General features: G+C 43.1%; 1 protein-coding gene across 9 annotated transcripts in view; it reads right to left on the bottom strand.

Moving 5' to 3' along the window:
- Positions 1 to 783: 783 nt before the first annotated feature.
- The window catches only part of LDB1 (LIM domain binding 1), a 228,660-nt gene continuing 204,876 nt past the window's right edge, over positions 784 to 24,567 (bottom strand). For 3 of the 9 annotated variants that reach the window (XM_073595471.1, XM_073595472.1, XM_073595474.1), the window contains exons 8-12: positions 22,961 to 23,044; positions 19,015 to 19,138; positions 18,771 to 18,919; positions 10,727 to 10,855; positions 784 to 8,193 (exon numbers count right to left, since the gene is read on the bottom strand). In XM_073595471.1, the coding sequence (XP_073451572.1) occupies positions 7,963 to 8,193; positions 10,727 to 10,855; positions 18,771 to 18,919; positions 19,015 to 19,138; positions 22,961 to 23,044 (717 nt within the window). In that variant the 3' untranslated portion in view covers positions 784 to 7,962. Of the gene's footprint in view, positions 8,303 to 10,726; positions 10,856 to 18,770; positions 18,920 to 19,014; positions 19,139 to 22,960; positions 23,045 to 24,567 lie in introns of all 9 variants that reach the window. The other 6 variants (XM_073595473.1, XM_073595477.1, XM_073595476.1 and 3 more) reach the window with 6 other exon arrangements.

Genomic DNA, 24,567 nt, shown 5'->3' with positions numbered 1-24,567 from the left:
ATGGGGTCACGATTAGGTAAAGTGGTTGGTCATGTGGGAGCTGTAGGGTTCTATGTCTTATGTGTACTAGAATGGGGTCACGATTAGGTCTAGTGGTTGGTCATGTGGGAGGTGTAGGGTTATACGTATTATGTGTACTAGAATGAGGTCACGATTAGGTCCAGTGGTTGGTCATGTTGGCGGTGTAGGGTTCTATGTATAGTGCGTAATAGAATTGTGACATTAGGTTCAGTGGTTGGTTATGTTGGGGGTTTTAGGCTGGGTTTACACCTAAGACAGCCGCGGATCACACAGGAATGCTGTGCGTCCCTGTTCTCCATTTCAGGGATGAATCAGGGCTGAATCTTTGCCTGAATTCGGCCCTAAAATGTAACCAAAGACGCTGTGTGCAAGCCACTCCGCACCCGCCATGGAGATATGTGAACCGACTCCATAGAGAGGCGGTCACAATCTCCTGCCATGTGAATTGGATGCGGGGAAACCTAGACCTGAACCCAGCCTTAAGGTCTAGTTAAAGAGTAACAGAATTGCATTAGGATTACGTCCATCAGTTACACCACGTTGGGAGGTTAGAAACATAGAAAGGTGACAGCAGAAATAAAGACACAGTAGTCCATCGAGTCTGCCCATTTCTATCTCGACTTTGCATAGAATACAAAATAGGTCTACTGGTCTGGTCATCTTTACCTAAAAATGAAGCTATTAACCCAAAACGATAAACTTAAATGTATCACATCATAAAGAAAAATAAAAAATGAAAGCAAGAGAGGAAACATTCACACATAGAAATCCATCTAGAGTTTATTATACAATATATTTATAAAGAATGCAGAGACAAGGAACCTCAGATGCAAAGACTCTGCTTATGGTGGGGAGGGGATACAATGATTTGGGAGGACATTATGGAACGAAAAGCTGGATTCGTTATTCATTAGTACCATACAGGACTCAATGGCACAATCGATGCAATGTCTGGATGTGGGTGCGCATGTTGGCAACATTAAGAGGGCAACAGGAAAGAGTAATATAAGTCACCATTCACTACATAGAAAAAAAAAAAAAAAAACAGAGAAGGCTTTATAGCAGGCACAACCAACCTAAGGCTTTCCAGCTGTCATGAAGCCAACATACCACTTTGGCTTGCCTGGGCAAGGTGGCACTTGTGGGCTCCATTAACAGCCAAAGACCATAAATTGCCCCTGCCTGCCTTATGGCATTCTTGATCCCCTTTTTTATATTGTATTCTGATAACAAAAAATATATATAGTACACACACATTTATATATACATATATATACTATGAGGCTCCTATATGACCTCCTACAAGTGAGAATACATAGAAAAAAAAAAGACATGGGATTTACAATGAAGGTATTGCTTAGTTTACAACCAGGGGAGTCAGAATGAAAAGACGAGAACGTTTGTTTAAGCAAAAGTGCAAAATCAGGTAGAAAGCCTTCCATATCAAAGTGTCAATCTCTGTATTGCCTCACAGTAGCCAGGAGGACACTTTAATTTGCCAGTTTTCAGAGTTTGCTTGAAACTCATCGGCTACTATGAGACAATGCTTCTGGAGACAGGTTGATACATAAGGCCAGGTTCATCCACATCAAGTGCATGTATCGGAAAAAAAAGAGTTCAGTAGAGCGGTTATTGAGGCAGAAAAGCGATCGCTGATGGGACAAGGCCTGTGACACATGATGAAGCTCCTGTCTGAAGAAAGGTCCATGATTTAGGACCGTAGCAACCATGAGCCATGGTGACCATGTCTGACCAATCCATTTCTCTTTTAGGTAGTTTCTACAGAAGCACCAGGGTCATCAGTCAACTTGTCAGCTATGCCAAAAACTCTACCCTCAATGAAGTCACAGGAAGCCACCAACATAAGCTGGAGCCTTGGGACCCAATGGCTGACTCACCAAAACATATTTAAACAAAGTAGGGTATATAGGGCAGTGATGGCGAACCTTGGCACCACAGATGTTTCGGAACTACATTCCACATGATGCTCATGCACTCTGCAGTGTAGCTGAGCATCATGGGATATTTAGTTCCAAAATATCTGGGCTGCCAAGGTTCACCATCACTGGTGAGCAACCACATTTCACTTTTCTGTAGTAATATCTGCCAAGAGAATTCATGCTTAGGGTTTGCTATGGGCTACCAGACATCACAACCGCACTACCTTAGCAAATAAACCTGGATGAGCTACTATAGGTTCAAAGTGTGTTTCATATACTTAGAATTTCGGATCTAAAAATACAGAAAGCTTGAGATATCTACGACGTAGCACTAATCAAGCCTCACTGGACCGATTATCATAAAAAAAAATGGTGCATGCACACGAGGAAAATAGGTCTCTTGCCCAAAGCAATCTTTCCGGCAATAGTTTTCATGCTAAAATATGCAGAGATAGAAGCCGAGTTGTTGCTATGGCAACAGCACAATCATTTAAATCTGCTCCGTAGATTAAAATGTGAAGTATAACAGAACATGGGTCTAGTCTAGTGGCAGGCTTGCGAAGTGCAAGACCAGAAGCTAATGCAACAGCGGCGGTCTTATTCACACTGCAGCATTTTGAAGATACATTGATGATTATTCTGCATTTCATGGAGTTTTTTTCATGCATTTTTTGAATGTAGATTGCAGGGGGAGGGGAGTAATACATGAATTAACAATTCATGCTTGAGGGAAATGGAAACTGCACCGGGACTGCAGCAGTTTTCAAGTTAGCAAACACACATGGGTGAGAACTGTACCCAACGGTGCCATCCTCTCCGTGCAATGTAGTTGCAGATGAAGTGGAATAAAGCTTAATATAGACCAGTGGTCCTCAACCTCAGTCCTCAAGTACCCCCAACAGGCCATGTTTTCGTAATTTCTCTTAGATAAAATAGCTCTCCAAAATACCAAGCCATTGACTTGGATTTAAAGCACTTGTATAAGATAAACGAAAACCTGCAAACATGGCCTGTTGGGGGGTACTTGAGGACTGAGGTTGAGAACCACGAATATCGACAAGTGTATGGGCTCTAAAAAAAAAAAAAAAAAAATAGCCCAAAAAGTAGGCTTCAAATGCATTTTGTAGGATTTTAGCTTGAATTCATAATGGGAAATAAAATCTGGTATCAAAGATAGGGATCAACCTCTCTCAAACTTTTTACACCAGAGGAACCCTTAAAATTAATTTTTAGGTCTCAGTGAACCACCCCTAGTAAGATTGGCCCACTGGGGGGGGGCGTGTTATTGTGTTTGTGAGTTTACGCACAATCTGCAAGCAAATTTTAAGAAAATGCGTTTGCAATGGACGTCGTGTGCATTATTGTGCCAGGACAATGATAGCACAAGACAGGGATGGTCATGGTTTATGCGCCTAATAAACTACACACATTGCGACATGAAAGTTTGCACGAAATACAATGCACCACATATCATATGCGCCATGCAACACTTTCCATTCGTCTATAACTGCCAATCATAGTTTACCGGGTCCCATGGGTTTTGGGAAAAGTGCACATTCAAGATCCCCAGGTAAAGAGGTGTTTTATTCAAGATTTTACATTCTAGTGTGCAGCTCCTTTGTGCACGATTGAATAAAGAATTTGTGAAAAATCTCGAATTTTTTTTTTTTTTTTTTAACCTGAGGGATCCTTGGAAATAGAAATGCAGTACATGATATAGAAACACATACAAAATGTATACAAAAGTGCAGTAAAACTCAAAACAGTGAAAAATGTACGTACTTATGTATAAGTATGCTTGGACCCAAAATTGGTGGACGGATCTGAGAGACCCAGCTTCAAATGGGTCTGAGCATACCACAAAAGGAAATATTTATAAAACACGCGTAGGCTGAAAGGTAGGCAGTTAATGCAAAAATAGAAAACAAAAAAAAAAAAAAAAGAAAAAAAACCCTTTTTTATATAGAAAGCGATTGCCGAATTTTAGTACATGCAGGTTTTTATAAAGGCCTCCTTATACTTTGTATGGGGCACCTAGAACAGGCTGAAAACTGAACAATTTTTTTTCCTCATCTGTCCAAATTTATTTTTTCCCCCCTGGTCGTTACAATTTAATTCGGAGATAATTTGCAAAAATGTATTTTTATTAAAGCACGATTATTGCCCAGTTTTCATCTTAAGATTTATGAATTCCCCTCTATTGTAATTTCTTTCTACTTATTGATCAATGGCTGTTCTGGAAAATGCAAGTTCCTCCAATGTTGACGCTTGGAACTACCAACAATTGGCGAGCCAGCCAGGCTCGTCCTGGGAACTAGAGCGTTGCATTGCTAACAGGGACTGCATGACAGGGGAGATTCTGCCTCTGTGCGTATGTCCTCTTAACAATTATTAAATAAATACATTGTTACATATTCACAGTCATTTCACTGCTACTGTGAGTAGTATCCAAGAGAAAAAAAAAAAAAAGGTGCCTCTTATAAACGCTGTGGAGGAAAGTTCAAGTAAAAGTTATACTGCTTGCCAAGATATGCAACACATTCAGTCAAGTTACCTCTGGAAAAAGGTGCAAGTTTTCCCTTTAATAAATACGTTTAGGTCGCATCATTAAAATATACATTTTCTTAAAAATTTGCAAGTGGCTTTCAGGGAACAATTTGCATCCGCTTCATTTGTCAAAGAGCAACTTGAACTTGCTCGAGAAACAAAAAAAAAAAAAAAAAAAATTAGCTGCAAGCAGAATGTAGGAACCTTTGAAATTCTGATTTCATCCTTTTGCTCTCAACAAAATTTGCACTTCGTTTAGCTCTCGGACGGCAAGACCCTCTGAGAGGTATCTTAGTCCCATAAGCACCGCGGGAAATCCAAAATGATCCAGCAAGAGTTGCCAAGTGAAGTGGTGACCATACATCAACTCTCCCTGCCAATACACCCCTCAAATTTCAGACCCAAATATAAAAAAAAAAAAAATGGAACAAAAGAATAACCCAGCCCAACCCCCCACCCTCCCCAAATATCATATCACCTATATATAAAAAAAAAAGATCTTTCTAAAGGATACATTAAGACCAGAATTACACACTGCTTCTATAGAGCGGAAAATGTACAGGCACATACAGATACACAAACCCAAGCAAGAGAACAAGGGGGGGTTCAGAGAGAATATCACACAAATTTACATTAAAGAAAAAGTTTTTTTTTTTTCTCTTCTCTTCCTCTTGGAGGGATTACAAATTACTTCTGCAAAGTCTTCCTTGGTTTGAAGCATTTGGAACTGTATAAAACAATATTCCCCAGAGATATAGAATAAGCCAGTACAAAATCAGGACAGCATTTTTTTTAACTCTTTTTTTAATAATATTATTTAAAAATAAAAAATAAAAATAAAACAGAATAAAAAAAAAAAATGATAAAGTCAAGCAAGAGTGAGGCACTGTGGAACCTGAATCTGCAGTATGTTTGGGGAGGGGACACAAATAATAATGGTTATCTACAATGACCCGGGTTAAAAAAAAAAAAAAAAAATAGTAATGACATTAACAAGGAAATTCCTGCAGGCAAATCTGTTCAAATGTAGGGCAAATAACTCCCCCAACGCTGTAACACAGGTCAATGAACCTTTCAATGAAGGCTTGACAAGCGTACATAAATGCTGAGGGCTGTATGGCGTGTCCTACACCCCTTAAGCATCCATAGTAAACTCTGGTCTACAATGATTCCCAACTCCTGTTGCTGCCACTGACCACAGGTCAGGTTTTCTTGATTTCTCATCAAAAGCATGGGGAAAAATAATTGGTGTGCTCCCTTCCGGCTGATGTCAGAGTTTTGACAACCTCAGTATAAGAAAGAACAAAATTATGTCTAACCTCAATTAGTGGTTTCCGGGGACTAGTGCTTTACCCTGAAGTACCCCAAATGTCTATGGATTTCCCAAAGAGGAAAGATGTTAATTTAGGGCCGCGCTAAAACACCTTGGTGAGAGCAAATCCCAATTCTGGTCTGCTGGTGTCTAACCCCAACTTGCGGCCACTGAGGACTACTGCTTCTCAGTTTTGGCCTTAAGTAACTCGAGGTCTATGAATTTCCGAAGGGGGGGGGTTCAGATCAAATGACACAGTAAATCACCTGTGCAAGACAGAGCAAATCCAAATTTTGGTCTGCTGGGGGTACTTGATGGACCCTCCAGTAAACAAGTTGGTGTAGAACAAGTTAATCACACTTTGCTCTCATTGACTTGCACAGGAAATAACGGTGTATAGTCAATAAGTCAAGGCATACAATCTGCATTCTCTTTTCATAGTTGACTACAATAAACTGAAATCTGGTTATTGAACTTCATCCATCATTGCTCTTTTGCACATCCTTGAATAAGGTAGTTGGCTTGCACAAAATGTTGACTTTACTGTTCGATAAACCTCAACTATGGCTAGTAGTAACAGTGCCTCATTAGATAATCTTAGCCCTACACCAGTGGTCTCCAAACTGTGGCCCTTTGCTTGTCTTTATCCGGCTCCTGGGGCATTAATCCTTCCACTGATACAAGACGCTATTCTGCCAACTGAAAACAATTGGGCACCATTTCTCCCAATGACACCAATGGGGCACTAGTCCTCCCAATGATACCAACTATGGGCACTATTCCTCCACCTAATACCAAATGGCAAGTTTACTCCCAACGATGGCAGCAAAATTTCCACTCCCGCTGGCCACGTTCACGCACCCCCTAATGTCCGAAGGACAAAAAACTGGCTTTGTTAGAAAATTTGGAGACCCCTGCTCTAGACTATGAATCATTCTTGCTCTTTACACTTCTCTAGAAATCCTTGACTAATCGCGTAACCAAGACATAGAAAGGAGTTCTGTGGCATGTTCCAATAGGGTCCTTAGTCAAAGACATCAACAGAACCGTGGTGGACCCAGTTAGGGTAAAGGGTCCCATATATACAAGCCTAGGTTAGCACCATAGCCAGTGGCATGTTCCAATGGAGTCCTTGGTCGGACACATCAACAGAACCATGGTGGACCCAGTAAGGGTAGAAGGTCCTATATACAAGCCTAGGTTAACATTATAGCCAATTACATGTTTCAATGGAGCCTTTGGTCAAAGACATGGAACCTTCATCTGTTTTTTTTTTTTTTTGTCTCACGTTCCTGGGATTGCCTCATCTTCCTTTCCCATAGAGATTGCACTAAAACCTGACAGAGGGGTCTAACCTTTCCCTTATCAAATCTTCTGCTTCTTCCCAGTAACCCTATCCTCCCTCATTTTTACAAATATAGTATGAATTACAAAAGAAAAAAATGAGAATGTGTAACTGTACAAGTTATGCAATTATATATTTAAATAAGTTTAAAAATTATGCAAAACGTGCATAATGATATGACGATACCAGAAAACCGCCAAAAAAAGAATGCATAGTAACAATGTGACTATTTGGGCTCTCTTTGAGCCTCACGGTTTTCTGGTGTCACGGATGAATGCTGGTTCAACCACAAAACATTGAATAGGTGACAGGGTCAACCTAAATTTAGTGCTTACGTGAAAATGCCACTCAGGATGGCTTTTTAAAGTGGAGGGGGAGAGTCTGGCATTTTTTTGGGATCTACCCTTCTTAAAATTTGCCATCCTTTAAATGAAACCCTACATGTTCTGGAAACGGCGCACCGCCCACCACCCCCTTCCAATTATATTCCCCTCCCCCCCAGGACACAAGAAACGCCTTTTTGTGGGGAAGCAGTTAAAGGGTCCACAGTACCTCAGTCCCTCTTTAGCTCTCACAGTAACCCCTTTCCTAGAAAGGCATGACCTGAAGTAAAGGGGCTCATTTTAAAATGTCATTTTTTATTTCAATTTACAGGTAGATAAGTTTCAACTTTTTTTGTATTTTTTTTTTTGTTTTGTTTTTTCTCGCCTTTATTTTAAAACAACTTTTTTTTTGTTCCTCCACATGGGCCTGTTATACACATATATATATTTATTTGACGGGTCGTGTGTGTGTGTTTACTGTGAAGCCTGTGAGGTCGGGTTTTCCGATTTGCTCTCTTGACTTGAGGGCGGTTTGCTGTTCCAGGGACTGTTGGCGCCAAGTGCGGGAGAGTTATTGAAGCTGTCCTCATCATCAATCCCGTTGGCAGCGTCAAATTGAGTGTTCTCCAGGCGGGTTATCAGCCGTTCGTCTTCATCTCCAAACTCTCCTCCCATCAGGGTTGGTTCGCCCACCACCATTACATCCTGAAAGGGAAGATTTCCACAAACATAATCAAGGTAGAGGCGAGTCCCTCCCTTCCACAACTACGCGTGGTCACAAGCGGCTTCTTGAAGCTCAGTGGGCAGCTGAGGCCTGCAAAAATGCATTTAACATAAGCGTAGTAGGATGAAAGCCTTACTGCTATCATATAAAAGCATGTGCAACTCATTGAACCCTAGAGAAACCCCATAACAAACATTGAGCCCTACAGCCTAGAGAAATTCCATAACACAGACATTGATCCCTACAGCCTATGGAAATTCTATAACATAGACCTTGAGCCCTACCACCTAGGGACATCCCATAACAGACATTGAGCCCTATAGCCTAGGGAAATTCCATAACAGACATTGAGCCCTATAGTCTAGGGAAATTCCATAAAATAATAGACATTGATCTCTACATCCTATGGAAATCCCATAACATAGATCTTGAGCCCTACAGCCTAGGGAAATCCCCTAACATACATTGAGCCCTACAGCCTAGGGAAATCCCATAACAGACATTGAGCCCTACACCCTAAGGAAATCCCATAACATACATTGAGCCCTACAGTCTAGGGAAATCCCAAAACAGACATTGAGCCCTACAGCCTATGGAAATCCCATAACATACATTGAGCCCTACAGCCTAGGGAAATCCCATAACAGACATTGAGCCCTACAGCCTAGGGAAATTCCATAAAATAAATAGACATTGATCTCTACATCCTATGGAAATCCCATAACATAGATCTTGAGCCCTACAGCCTATGGAAATTCCATAAAATAAATAGACACGGATCTCTATATCCTTTGGAAATCCCATAAAAAAAGTAATGGAGCACTACAGTCTAGGGAAATCCCATACACTAGACAAGGGTGCATTCGCTATATCAGCCATGTTGGATGGTTTAATACATATAAATATAAAATGTGTACTTTTGGGGGCTACCTAAAAGAAACTGAAGTGTTACACTTTAGTCATTTGCTGTAAAGAGTTAAATGTTGCTTCTGGTCTTCCTACTCCGCTGCTTTCTGTTGGCAGAGCTGAGTAACAGCCACACCCCTCATCACAGGGAAGGGGCCTTTGTGCTGGCAGAGCTGAGTAACAGCCACACCCCTTATTATGGGGAAGGGGGCTTTGTACTGGCAGAGCTGAGTAAGGCAGGGCATAGATGGATCGAAATTCAGCTGCTTCAGCAGGAACCAACCAAATTTCAACCAGTCTAAGGACGGGCCAGTTGTACTGAAGCCGATCCATCAATGAACTTCATGACTTCATTACAACCAACCTGTCAGGGTTTTTTATTTTTTGTGAGATCACTGCCGGTGGCTATAGCTGCTGACAGTGATCATTGTATTCTGACGGCTGTCAGAATACAATAGTGCAGCGGAAGGGATTCCCCCATCAACACTCATTCTGTAGATGGGGAAATGGAGCAATTTTTTTCCTTCAACGAAAGGTTAAAGGAAAGAAGATTGCATAATCTATGGCATGTTAAAAACAGACACATCCCTTATCCCTGGGGAGGAGGCTTTGTGCTGGGAGAGCTGAGTAACAGCTACACCCCTCATCATAGGGAGGGGCTTTGTGTTGGCAGAGCTGAGTAACAGCCACACCCCTCATCATGGGGAAAGAGGCTTTGTACTGGCAGAGCTAAGGCAGGGCATAGATGGATTGAAATTTGGCTGGTTTAGCAGGAACTGGCCAGATTTCGATCGGTCTTGCCGGCAGAGCTGAGTAACAGCTACACCCCTCATCATGGGGAGGGGCTTTGTGCTGGTAGAGCTGAGTAACAGCCACACCCCTCATCATGGGGAAAGAGGCTTTGTACTGGCAGAGCTAAGGCAGGGCATAGATGGATTGAAATTTGGCTGGTTCGGCAGGAACTGGCCAAATTTCGATTGGTCTATGGACAGGCTGGTTGTACTAAAGTTGATCCGTTAATTGGCTGGGAAACCTCCCACTGTCAGAATTCAAAAAAGCAGCGGAAGCGATTCCCCCATTAACACTGACTGTGTAGATGGGGGAGTCAAGTAATTTCTATCCTTCAACCCAAGGTTAAAAGGAAAGAAAATTAAATATTCTATGGCTTGCTTGATAGCCACAACCCTTATCCCTGGGGAAGGGGCTTTGTACTGGCAGAGCTGAGTAACAGCCACACCCCTCACCCCTGGGGAGGAGCTTTGTGCTGGCAGAGCTGAGTAACAGCCACACCCCTCATCCCACTGGAGGGTGTGTCTGACCAGGCCTGCTTTACTAAAGGAGGAGTCTTTGTTGGTGCCTTCTGGACTGAACAGTCATGTTTTGCACAACAGCTCCAACATGGTAGTGAACTCTGACAATGGAGGCTTTAGTCCACCGTCTAACCTCTTTTTTTTCCCTGCAATTTCAGTTGGACTTCAATATATATTGATGGGAGCCAGGGGCTACTTGTCAAAACGTGAGGTTACAAAAGACTACATAATATAATAAAAAAAGTGGAAAGTCCTTGAAAGAACACAATGCAGGGAATGCAGAATTCTTATCACATACCTCCTTCTTTAAAAGTACATCTAAAGCCAAAACTTTTTGGTTTTGGATAGAGTGAGAAGTTGTTTGAACCCTCTGTTTTTTTTTTTTCCGGTCTGTGCCTTGCTGGGGAGATTTCTCCTTTTTCTTGTCCTGGAAACCCAACAGGGAGAAAGAGGTAACCTCTCCTAGGGACAATGACCATCAGAACAAGTAGAGAAGGAGAATCTCTCCAGAAGAGACACAGGTAGCATCAAAACCTGATGGGGGTTTCAACACTTCCTCCCTCATCCCAAAACAAAATAAATAAAAACACTTTAAAAATACTGTGTCCCTGCTGAATATGGTAAAAGCTCCCAGCTAGAAATACCTTTCCAGCATCAATATTAAAATACTTAAACCGAATTCCTATCTGCATACTAACAGTGACCCAAATTGGACCAATGCAAGTATACATATTCCACACCAGACCAATCCCTGTAGAAGCGGAGAATCACTGTAGTATTTGCGCCTAATTCATTGATTCTCGATGTGTTGCGGGTCCGGTGCTGAGTGGCTGCCCATCTTCAGAGTGAACACAGGGGGTTGCTTGCTAAGCACAGACGTCGTTCACTGAAAGCCATGCATTTTTCTCAATGAACTCAGTGTGTTCTGTGATCGGACAAGGTAGAGATAGTGGAGTTCCACCTTAAAAGGCCAACGTTTGATATGGCATTGAAGACGGGAGCACAGACGACTACCATAGCAAGCACGGCCCGCCAATAGAGTAATACAGTGCATCCGGAAAGTATTCAACCTTTTCCACATTTTGTTATGTTACAGACTTATTCCAAAAGGAATTCAATTCATTATTTTCCTCAAAATTTTACAAACAATACCCGAGAATGACAACGTAAAGGAAGTTGGTTTGAAATCTTTTCAAATTTGTTAAAAATAAAAAATGAAACAATCCGATGTACATAAGTATCACAGGCTCCTCCCATGTACATAAGTATCACAGGCTCCTCCCATGTACATAAGTATCACAGGCTCCTCCCATGTACACAAGGATCACAGCCTTTGCCATGACACTCAAAATTGAGCTCAGGTGCCTCCTGTTTCCACTGATCATCCTTGAGATGTTTCTACAACTTGATTGGAGTCCACCTGTGGTAAATTTAGTTGATTGGACATGATTTGTAAAGGCACACACTGTCTATATAAAGGTCCCACAGTTAACAGTGCATGTCAGAGCACAAACCAAGCCATGAAGTCCAAGGAATTGTCTGTAGATCTCCGAGACAGGATTGTATCGAGGCACAGATCTGGGGAAGGGTACAGAAAAATGTCTGCAGCATTGAAGGTCCTAATGAGCACAGTGGCCTCTGTCATCTGTAAATGGAAGAAGTTTGGAACCACCAGGACTCTTCCTAGAGTGGGCCACCTGGCCAAACTGAGCGATCGGGGAGAAGGGCCTTAGTCAGGGAGGTGACCAAGAACCCGATGGTTACTCTGAAAGAGCTCCAGCGTTTCTCTGTGGAGAGAGGAGAACCTTCCAGAAGAACAACCCTCTCTGCAGCACTCCACCATTAAGGCCTGTATAGTAGAATGGCCAGGCGAAAGACACTCCTCAGTAAAAGGCACATGACAGCCGCCTGGAGTTTACCAAAAGGCACCTCCTGAAGGACTCTCAGACCATGAGAAACAAAATTCTCTGGTCTGATGAAAAAAAGAGAAGATTGAACTCTTTGGCAAGAATGGCAAGCCTCATGTCTGGAGGAAACCAGGCACCGCTCATCACCTGGCCAATACCATCCCTAAAGTGAAGCATGATGGTGGCAGCATCATGCTGTGGGGATGTTTTTCAGTGTCAGGAACTGGGAGATTAGTCAGGATCGAGGGAAAGATAAATGCAGCAGACATCCTTGATGAAAACCTGCTCCAAAGCAATGTACCGAGACATCCTTGATGAAAACCTGCTCCAGAGCGCTCTGGACCTCAGACTGGGGTGAAGGTTCATCTTCCAACAGGACAACGACCCTAAGCACACAGCCAAGAAAACAAAGGAGTGGCTATGGAACAACTCTGAATGTCCTTGAGTAGCCCAGCCAGAGCCCAGACTTGAATCCAATTGAACATCTCTGGAGAGGTCTGAAAATGGTTGTGCACCGACGCTCCCCATCCAACCTGATGGAGCTTGAGAGGTCCTTCAAAAGAAGTATGGGAGAAACTGCCCAAAAATAGGTGTGCCAAGCTTGTAGCATCATACTCAGAGACTTGAGGCTGCAATTTGTGCCAAAGGTGCTTCACCAAAGTATTGAGCAAAGGCTGCGATACCCATGTACATGGGATTTTTTTCCTTTTTTCATTTTAATAAATTTGCAAAGATTTCAAACACACTTCTTTCACGTTGTCATTATGGGGTATTGTTTGTGGAATTTAGAGGAAAATAATGAATTGAATCCATTTTGGAATAAGGCTGTAACATAAAATGTGGAAAAAGTGAAGCGCTGTAAATACTTTCCGGATGCACTGTAGGTAGCTGGTGGGTTGTTGCCATTACAGCTCCAGACTTCAAGGCTGTCCACTTATCCTGGCTTTATTACCTGGTGCATCGCCGATCTGGATCAAGCATGAAGGAAGTGATGGCTGACTAGCGGAAACTCTTAAAAAGTCATCCTAGATGTGCTGGCACTTCAACACTTGTGTTCAAAAAAGAATTAACAAAACCAATCAGCTCACTGGCTCCGGTAATGCTTCTCAAGTTAAGCTCCCCACCAGTAGGTACCACCAACATGGCTCAAAACATGGTCAAAGTACATCAGGAGCACCAAACCAAATGGGGAAAGACTTTACATCTCTTTGTTGGTTCATAGCATCATCACATAAAACAGCCAACGCATCTCAGTGGCCAAGTCACTTCCCCCTTCATCCTGGCTTACCTTTTATCCACGCTTCTATGGACTCGGAAATTTAGTGTTACCAATTTGAAGCTTGCTAAGCCCTCATGGCGGGGTAGTGGTTTGGACCCCGAAACACGTTGGATGTTTTAGATGGTCACACCAAGATCATATAACGTGGTTTTGCACCATTTGGCTTGGTGTTCCCGTTGTATTTTTATGCTTTGAAGCCGACACTCACGTCCTGTACGCATGTTCCAGGTCAGTTCCTCACCAGGACAACACTGCTGCCCGCACTTCTAAATACAAGGAAACACATTCATCTCCTTTGATAAATCGAAGTTCCTTGACAAGTTGGGAAAACAAGTGGCCAACAGAAACTAAGGATTGGTTTCCAGGAATTGTGTGCTTGTTTCCAGGTATAGTGACCCAATCAAAGAGAAGGCAAGTCAGTATACCGGGAAGGGGGGGGGGGTTAGTTTCAAAGTTCTGTACAATGACATTGGTCCTGAGGACCTGACACGCTGTCGAAGGGAGGCATGAACTATGAAGATATCTCTATCCTTTACCTGATTAGATGAAACGGTGCCATATGAATGCCACCAACTCATGAAGGAGGCCTTTAAATTGCAAAGGCTTTAGCCATTTGAGGACCCTTTCACACTTTAGCGCTGTATTGATAAACGCACGTTAACTAGTGCTGCCATACCTGTCTGTTATTTTTGATTATTGGTTGAACTTTTGCCTTTTTGCCTTACTATGCAACTACAGTGCCTTGAAAAAGTATTCATACCCCTTGAAATGTTTCACATTTTGTCATGTTACAACCAAAATCATAAAATGTATTTTATGTGATAGACCAACACAAAGTGACACATAATTGTGAAGTGGAAGGAAAATGATAAAATGATTTTCAATATTTTTTTACAAATAAATATATGAAAAGTGTGGGGGGCATTTGTATGGCGCCCCCCAGAGTCAATACTTTGTAGAACCGCCTTTCGCTGCAATCACAGCTGCAAGTCTTTTTTGGGGAGGTCTCTACCAGCTTTGCACATCTAGGAGAGGGAAATTTTTGCCCATTCTTCTTTGAAAAATAGCTCAAGCTCTATCAGATTGGATGGAGAGCGTCTGAACAGCAATTTTCAAGTCTTGCCACAGATTCTCAATGTGATTTAGGTCTGGACTGTGACTGGGCCATTCTAACACATGAATGTGCTTTGATCTAAACCATTCCATTGTAGCTCCTCTGGCTATATGTTTTGGGTCGTTGTCCTGCTAGAAGGTGAACCTCCGCCCCGGTCTCAAGTCTTTTGCAGACTCTAATGCCGCGTACACACGGTCGGACTTTTCAGCTACAAATGTCTGACAGCCCGTCCGACAGACTTTCGACGGACTTTCAACAGGCTTTCTGACGACCGGACTTGCCTACACACGATCACACAAAAGTCTGACGGATTCGTACGTGATGACGCACACTGGACTAAAATAAGGAAGTTGATAGCCAGTAGCCAATAGCTGCCCTAGCATTGGTTTTTGTCCGTCGGACTAACATACAGACGAGCGGATTTCTGGGTCCGGCGGAGTTACGACGTAAAGATTTGAAGCATGTTCCAAATCTAAAGTCCGTCAGATTTGCGGCTGGAAAAGTCAGCTGAAAGTCCGGGGAAGCCCACACACGATCGGATTGTCCGCCGGACTTGGTCCGTTGGCGTCCGTCGGACTTTTGTAGCCGAAAAGTCCGACTGTGTGTACGCGGCATAACAGGTTTTCTTCTAAGATTGCCCTGTATTTGTCTCCATCCATCTTCCCATCAACTGACCAGCTTCCCTGTCCCTGCTGAAGAAAAGCGTCCCCACAACATGATGCTGCCACCACCATGTTTCACGGTGGGGATGGTGTGTTTAGGGTGATGTGCAGTGTTCGTTTTCCACCACACACGTTTTGCTTTTAGGCCAAAAAGTTAAATTTTGGTCTTGTCTGACCAGATCACCTTCTTCCACATGTTTGCTGTGTCCTCCACATGGCTTCTCACAAACTGCAAAACTGGACTTCATATGACTTTCTTTCACCAATGTCTTTCTTCTAGTCACTCTTCCATAAAGGGCAGATTTGTGGAGAACACGACTAATAGTTGTCCTGTGGACAGATTCTCCCACCTGAGCTGTGGATCTCTGCAGCTCCTCTAGAGTTACCATGGACCTCTTGGCTGCTTCTCTGATGAATGCTCTCCTTGCCCGGCCTGTCAGTTTAGGTCAGGGATCTTCAAACTACGGCCCTCCAGCTGTTGCAGAACTACACTTCCCATGAGGCATTGTAAAACTCTGACATTCACAGACATGACAAGGCATGATGGGAATTGTAGTTCCTGAACAACTGGAGGGCCATAGTTTGAAGACCCCTGGTTTAGGTGGACGGCCATGTCTTTATCCCTGACCTGTCTGGTGTGTTTCTTGGCCTTATGATGCTGTTTGTTCACTAAGGCTAACAAACCTCTGAGGGCTTCAGAGAACAGCTGTATTTATACCGAGATTAAATTACACACAGGTGGACTCGATTTACTAATTAGGTGACTTCTGAAGGCAATTGGTTCCACTAGATTTTAGTTAGGGGTATTAAAGTAAAGGGGGGCTGAATACAAATGCCCCCCCACACTTTTCACATATTTATTTGTAAAAAATTTTGAAAACCATTCATCGTTTTTCCTTCCACTTCACAATTATATGCCACTTTGTGTTGGTCTATCACATAAAATCCCAATAAAATACATTTACGTTTTTGGTTGTAACATGACAAAATGTGGAATATTTCAAGTGGTATAAATACTTTTTCAAGGCACTGTATGTAACTATGTAAACCAATCTGATTATTCACTCCTGATCTTTTACAATGATGCAGATTTACCTCTGTGACTTTGTGCTTTTATTTGCTTCTATTCCCTCCCATCAGAGCGAAAGTGTCAGAGTCTAAGGAGCTGCCAGAGCTCAATGCTGATAAAATACTAAAAAACTGATCTATACAACAGGTGCTGAAAGGAATATGGGGGAAAAAAAACAAAACAAAAAAAAACCCTGAAAGGATTTGGTAAATGCCAGTTTTTCCCTCCTGCAGCAACCTGGAATGCCAGTTATCATTCCTGAGCTCAGGCAGTGGAAAGGCCAGCCTCCATGGGGGGCCTTACAGGCCGACACTGGTTTGACAGGGAGAGAATACCGGTGAGCAGCAACACCAACCCCAACCTCCAGAGAGGTAGGGCTGCACTATTATAACAGTGGGGATTCAGTTCTTACAAATGCCATGGCCGGATCTTTATTTTCCCATCATGCTACATGTTTGGTAGGTGTAACGCAGATGAAAGGCTGCATTGACTGGCCGAGGCAAATATAATGAACCGTGTGCTCTCTTTTTGAAGGGAGGAAAGTAGAAAAATTAAAAGCCATGCCCCTGGCGGCAAAACACATGACGAAATGCGTAGGACGGTGGCTAACGTGACGTCATCATGCACAGTGACCCCTGGAGGGATTACATTGTGGATGTTACAGCCCTGCAACTTACTGTTATACTGGTTTACCTTCAATTTAATGTGAGGGCACTATTTTAAACCTAATAAAGACTATTTTTAAGGATATACTTCACTATGACCTTTGATTTTTTACATGTTTCTGTGCCATGTGAGTAGAATCGGAGCAAAAATTTTGATCACACCAACTACTGTGGGCATGTTTGGGATATTGTTTTTGGCTACTCGGTGTGAGAGCTATAGGGTTCTGGTAAGCATCCAACTGGTTTCATATCTCTACTGGCCCTGTGTGCTGGCAGCACTAACAGGCACACCCCTCATCCCCGGGGAGTGGGCTTTGTACTGACAGAGCTGAGTAATAGCCACACCCCTCATCCCTGGGAAGCGGGCTTTGTACTGGTAGAGCTGAGTAATAGCCACACCCCTCATCCCTGGGAAGCGGGCTTTGTACTGGTAGAGCTGAGTAATAGCCACACCCCTCATTTCTGGGAAGCGGGCTCTGTACTGGTAAAGCTGAGTAACAGCCACACCCCTGATCCCTGGGATGCGGGCTTTGTACTGGTAGAACTGAGTAACAACCACACCCCTCATCCCTGGGGAGCGGCCTATGTACTTGCAGAGCTGAGTAAGGCCAGCCATAGATGGATCAAAATCCGGCTGGGTCAACAGGAGGCATCCAAAATTTTGATCAGCCTATGGACAGGCTGGTTGTACTAAAGTTGATCCATCAATCGACTGCAGTACAACCAGCCTGTCTGTTTTTTTTGTGCGACCACTGCTGGTGGCTATAGCCGCTGGCAGTGATCATTGTATTCTGACTGCTGATAAACCACCCGCTGTCAGAATACAATAGCGCAGCGGAAGGGATTCTCCCATCAACACTGACTGTGTAGATTGGGAAATCTAACAAATTTTCTTTCCTTCACCCCGAGATTGAAGGAAAGAAAATTGCATAATCAATGGCTTGCTTAACAGCCACACAGGTTCTTTAATTTCCCCATCATGCTACATGTTTGGTAGTTGCAAAGCAGGCTGGAAGGCTGCATAGACTGGCCGAGGCAAATATAATGAACCGTGTGCTCTTTTTGAAGGGGGGGAAAAAAAAAAAAAAAAGGAGAAATATTAAAAGCCACACCCCTGCTGGCGTCAAAACAGATGACGAAACGCATAGGGCGGTGCCTTATGTGATGTCATCATGCACCACTGTAAGAATTACATTGTGGATGTTACAGCCCTGCAGCTTACCATTATGCTTATCTTAAATTTGATGTGAATGTACTATTTTAGACCTAACAAATACTATTTTTTTAAGAATATACTGCACTATGAGCTTTGATTTTTTTTAATGTTTTTTTTTTACATGTTTCTGTGCCATGCGAGTGGAGTCGGAGCTAACATTATAATCACGTCATCTACTGTGGGCATGTTTGGGATTTATCCCTCAAGCAATTTTTGGCCGAGAGCTATTGGGTTCTGGTCATCATCCAACTTTATTCCTATCTCTACTGGGAGCGGTTCTGGAGATCAGAATCATAGATCGTTGTTTATGGTAGGTTTTGTATCTGGAACCTTGTGCTGGCTGCTTTTTTCTTTTTTTTTTTGATACCTATATTAATCTAAGCGTAGAATTTTTACGTATATAAAAGGAAAATTAAAAGGTGATGCTTACAGGTACCTGACTGGAGAGGGCGAACGTGCTGGCGGGGCTCTTCTTTTTGCTGTTGCTGTTATTTGTGTTGCCCCCTCCAGAGCTCATTGTGCTCCCTCCAGACATCTTCCTTTTCCTCCTCTTATTGGGGGCCTGTCGGGCTGGCTCAGCTGCAAGAAAGAAGAGACAGGTTTTTTACATGGCTGTTCTGCAAGGGGGTTGGGGGGAGGGTAGAGGACAACTGTAATAAAGAAGGTTTGCTCACCTGGTGGTGCAACCATCCTCTGCCATTTCTGAAAGAGACACGTCTTGAGGCAATCCCGGGGACTTAAACTGTACGTCTTGTGTCGGGACATGAGCTCCTGCATCGGCTCTAGAATTACGCAGAGCTGGGAGTGGGAGGGGGGGGAAGAAAAATCATCAGTGAGCGAATATGTAAGATTGAAGAGTACCTGTTCTTCACATACACCTCTACTGCATCTAAAGAGACCCGGTCACCGAAAATTGTGTGGGAAAAAAAAAAAGCAAGCATTTTATATGTTTGTGTTTTTCCTTTACACACAATTACATTATATATATATATATATATATATATATATATATATATATATATATATATATATATATATATATATATATATAATTTTTTTATATTTTATACTTTGAATAAACATTATATATTACACACACAGTACATCCGGAAAGTATTCACATTGCTTCACTTTTTTCCACATTTTATGTTACAGCCTTATTCCAAAATGGATTGAATTATTTTCCTCAAAATTCTACAAAAAAATCCCCATAATGACGTGAAAGGAGTTTGTTTGATATCTTTGAAAATGAATAATAAAAAAAAAAAATAAATAAAAAAAATAAAAAAATAAAAGGAAAAAAAAGACCATGTACATAAGTAATCACAGGATCCTTCCATGTACACAAGTATCACAGGCTCCTCCCATGTACATAAGTATCACAGGCTCCTCCCATGTACATAAGTATCACAGGCTCCTCCCATGTACATAAGTATCACAGCCTTTGCTCAATACTTTGGTGAAGCTCCTTTGGCACCAATTACAGCCTCAGGTCTTTTTGAGTATGATGCTACAAGCTTGGCACACCTATTTTTGGGCAGTTTCTCCCATTCTTCTTTGCAGGACCTCTCAAGCTCCATCAGGTTGGATGGGGAGCGTCGGTGTACTGCCATTTTCAAATCTCTCCAGAAATGTTCAATCGGGTTCAATTCTGGGCTCTGGCTGGGCCACTCAAGGACCTTCACGGAGTTGTCCCGTAGCCACTCCTTTATCTTGGCTGTGTGCTTAGGGTCGTTGTCCTGTTGGAAGATGAACCTTTGCCCCAGTCTGAGGTCCAGAGCGCTCTGGAGCAGGTTTTCATCAAGGATATCTCTGTTCATTGCTGCATTCATCTTTCACCAATTCTGACCAGTCTCCCAGTTCCTGCCGCTGGAAAACATCCCCACAGCATGATGCTGCCACCACCATGTTTCACTGTAGGGATAGTATTGGCCAGGTGATGAGCGGTGCCTAGTTTCCTCCAGACATGACACTTGCCATTCAGGCCAAAGAGCTCAATCTTTGTTTCATCAGACCAGAGAATTTTGTTTCTCATGGTCAGAGTCCTTTTGGCAAACTCCAGGTGGGCTGTCATGTGCCTTTTACTGAGGAGTGGCTTCCGTCTGTCCACTCTACGATGCAGGCCTGATTGGTTGAGTGCTGCAGAGATGTTTTTTCTTCTGGAAGCTTCTTCTCTCTCCACAGAGAAACACTGGAGCTCTGTCAGAGTGACCATCGGGTTCTTGGTCACCTCCCTGATCAAGGCCCTTCTCCCCGATCGCTCAGTTTCCCCAGGTGGCCCGCTCTAGGAAGAGTCCTGGTGGTCCCAAACTTCCATTTAGGAGATGGAGGCCACGGTACTCATTGGGACCTTCAATGCTGCAGAAATTTTTCTGTACCCTTCCCCAGATCTGTGCCTCCATACAATCCTGTCTCGGAGGTCTACAGACAATTCCTTGGATTTCATGGCTTGGTTTGTGCGCTGACACGCACTGTTAACTGTGGGACCTTCTATATAGACAGGTGTGTGCCTTTCCAAATCATGTCCAATCAACTGAATTTACCACAGGTGGACTCCAGTCAAGTTGTAGAAACATCTCAAGGATGATCAGTGGAAACAGGAGGCACCTGAGCTCAATTTTGATCGTCATGGCAAAGGCTGTGATACTTATATGTACATGGGATTTTTTCATTTTTAATAAATTTGCAAAGATTTCAAACAAACTTCCTTTACTATGTTGTCATTCTGGGGTAGTATTTGTAGAATTTTTAGGAAAATAATTAATGTAATCTATTTTGGAATAAGGCAGTAACATAACAAAGAAAGTGAAGCGCTGTGAATACTTTCCGGATGCACTGTATAATATATATCTATATCTATATATCATAAAATAAGCATATTCTAAAAGTCTTGATGATTTTGTTTATATATTTTATATTTATAGTTTATATACAGTTTCTTAGCACAGCCCCCTCCCTCCTTGCAGGTCATAGACCCCTCCTTTGCTGTCTAGGTGTGTAGGCTGACCCAGCTCCTCCAAAACCATGCCTTTTATGTGGGAACAAAGGGGAAAGCTATAGAGCAGTGGTTCTCAACCAGGGTTCCGTGGAAACCCTAGGGTTCCTCCACAGGTTGCTAGGGGTTCCTTCAGCATTGGACCATTTCTGCCTGTTGGATAAGTTCCCACCGACACCATTGATCTTTTTAGCTATCTAAGGAGGTAATTCTTCCTAATGACCACAAGTGAAGGACCATTCTTCCCATTGACCATCACACTAATGTATCATGAGTTGTAGATTTCTAATTTTTAGCAGGGGTTCCCCGAGACTGGAGAACTATTTCAAGGGTTCCTCTGTGTTGAAAAGGTTGAGAAAGGCTGCTATAGAGTGTCAAATGAGTTTCTCAACTTGCTTTTATTGGCAAGAAAAACTGTCCAACGAGAGCACCCCCCCCCCCCCCTACTGGCCACTGAGGCATCCTGACTGGGCACCAGAATGGAAGTTGGCAGGAAAAGTTAGGTCCCCTTTACCAAAGTGAAGCTTAAATCAGAGAGGGGCACAGAAGACTTTTCTCTCCTGTTCGATAAATATCAGGCAGCCCGCCTTGCCTGCTCCTAGCCCGGATCAGAGGTTCCCTGTAAACAGTGTGATCTATTGGAATTACAAGACCTTATCTAACATGATACTAGCCTGGGCATATTGGATAAAATGGGAGTATGGTAGGACAACATCCGAAAGATCATAGGCCCCCCATACTGCCAGCTACAGAATTACTGTGGAACCATCACCCCATTGTGCAGTATACTCTACAGAACAGACCAGCAGACATCAAAGCTATCCTCTGCATCCTGGATAGAATACAGCAATATACAGTTCTTATCCGATAGGCATCTGTGGTTTATAGGTGACCTTTCCCTGACATGGGAAACATACTTCATAACATGGATATCATATATTGGTACACAGACTGCAGTTCCTATGACCAAAGTCCTGAGGAAGGAGGAGCCCAATTCTCCAAGATGCATCAGCCATATTTTTGGTCATACACTAATAAAAAAAGTGACAAATTGTTTGCTATGACTTTTTTTGTATGCATTGCATTCCTCATCTACCCCCACAATCTCAATGTTACCGGAAACCAACGCCAATTACGAGCAAGGTCTTCTCATCCAACATCAAGACATGGTTAAACCAACTTGGTGTGCAGGAATTTGAGTGCCCCGTACAAAGCCCTGACCACAACCCTACTGAACACCTTTGGGGTGAATTGGAACGACTGCAAGCCATTTTTTTTTTTTGGTGCCCAACGTGGGGCCCAACATGCAATCCAGGTCTCATCTGGCTCCAGTGTCTGATCTCATAAATGGGCACAAATTCCTAAAGACACTACAAAATCTTGTGGAAAGCCTTCCTAGAAGAGTGGAGGATGTTCAAGTCACAAAGGGGGACCAACTGTAATGCCCATTAATTTGAAATCAGATGTCCAACCAGCTCATAAAAGTGTGAAGGTTGGGGGTTCACAAATTTGAACATATAGCATGGTCTAGAGATCTTTTTTTTTTTCCCCGGGTCTTTGAAAAAGGTTAGTATCTGTACGTTATGGAATAGGGATTTATCTAATGTATAGTGTAGCTTCCTTACTCGGAGGTAGTTGAGTGTAGAGTTCGATAGTCCACATCTTGTGATGTTCTTTGACAGCTGGTCCAACATTTGTGGGTCCTGGGCCTAAAAGGTGAAAGATACAGTTCAGATGGCAAATCAAAAATTCATGGCGGATCTATAAAGTGCAAATCCACCTATATATAGCCCAACACTATAAAACTTGCATGCCGCTTCTGGTATAACCAGTAAATTTTAAATTTTTTAATTTTACATTCATGTGCTCTTCTTTGTTTCACATTTAATCCACATGACGACTGAAAATTGTCCCAGCATGCAACGTGCTAGGGATCCATGTATGGATTCTGTTTTACCTTCTGAAAATTTTTGTATCTCTGCCCATTTATTCCCAAAATTTACACAGCTCTGCCAGACAACACAGCTGGCCTGGTGACCTCTGCAGTTCAGTAACACTTACACAGATCTGGTCCCTCTTCCAGCCTGTGATTGGACAGGGAAAGGAGAAGCAGGTAGGTCGGTGTAGGAACCAGGAAAGGTCGGTGTAGGAACCAGGTAAGGTCGGTGTAGGAACCAGGTAAGGTCGGTGTAGGAACCAGGTAAGGTCGGTGTAGGAACCAGGTAAGGTCGGTGTAGGAACCAGGTAAGGTCGGTGTAGGAACCAGGTAAGGTCGGTGTAGGAACCAGGTAAGGTCGGTGTAGGAACCAGGTAAGGTCGGTGTAGGAACCAGGTAAGGTCGGTGTAGGAACCAGGTAAGGTCGGTGTAGGAACCAGGTAAGGTCGGTGTAGGAACCAGGTAAGGTCGGTGTAGGAACCAGGTAAGGTCGGTGTAGGAACCAGGTAAGGTCGGTGTAGGAACCAGGTAAGGTCGGTGTAGGAACCAGGCAAGGTCGGTGTAGGAACCAGGCAAGGTCGGTGTAGGAACCAGGCAAGGTCAGTAAAGGAACCAGGCAAGGTCAGTAAAGGAACCAGGCAAGGTCAGTAAAGGAACCAGGCAAGGTCAGTAAAGGAACCAGGCAAGGTCAGTAAAGGAACCAGGCAAGGTCAGTAAAGGAACCAGGTAAGGTCAGTAAAGGAACCAGGTAAGGTCAGTAAAGGAACCAGGTAAGGTCAGTGTAGGAACCAGGTAGGGTCAGTACTACTATACTAGTGGAAGGGACTCGGTGAGTGCTAAAAGTCCCTGGGTTAGGGGTTGCAAATGGCTTGCCTTGCCCCTCATGCTGACAACCAACGCTACACCCCTACTTTTTAGGCACACAATTAACCTCTTGCTTGCCAGAGTTGTTAAAGCGTTTGTTACCCCAACACTTTATATCCCTGATATGTGTCTGCTGTACCATGTACTGGTATATAAAAGTCCCCTGTTCTCTTTGTATTGCTTCCTTTGTGTGAAATCCCTGGTGATCCTGCCAGTCAGTCTGCTTTCCTATTAAAAACTGACCACACTAAGCATCAGAGCACAGCATGGTCAGTTCTCTAGCTATGCTGAGAACTCAGCCTCCTCCCCTCCAATGATCAGACTTGTCCTGATATGCCCCTGCTGCACAGCCATTCACTGGGAAGCTCAGTGTGCTGATGCTTCTTCTCCCCCAGCTCTTATGCAGCTAAGAACAGAGAGAATGTGATCACT

This window comes from Aquarana catesbeiana, linkage group LG08 (genome assembly GCF_042186555.1).
Source record: "Aquarana catesbeiana isolate 2022-GZ linkage group LG08, ASM4218655v1, whole genome shotgun sequence".
Lineage (NCBI taxonomy): Eukaryota > Metazoa > Chordata > Amphibia > Anura > Ranidae > Aquarana > Aquarana catesbeiana.
This window is presented reverse-complemented; position numbering and strand designations above follow the sequence as displayed.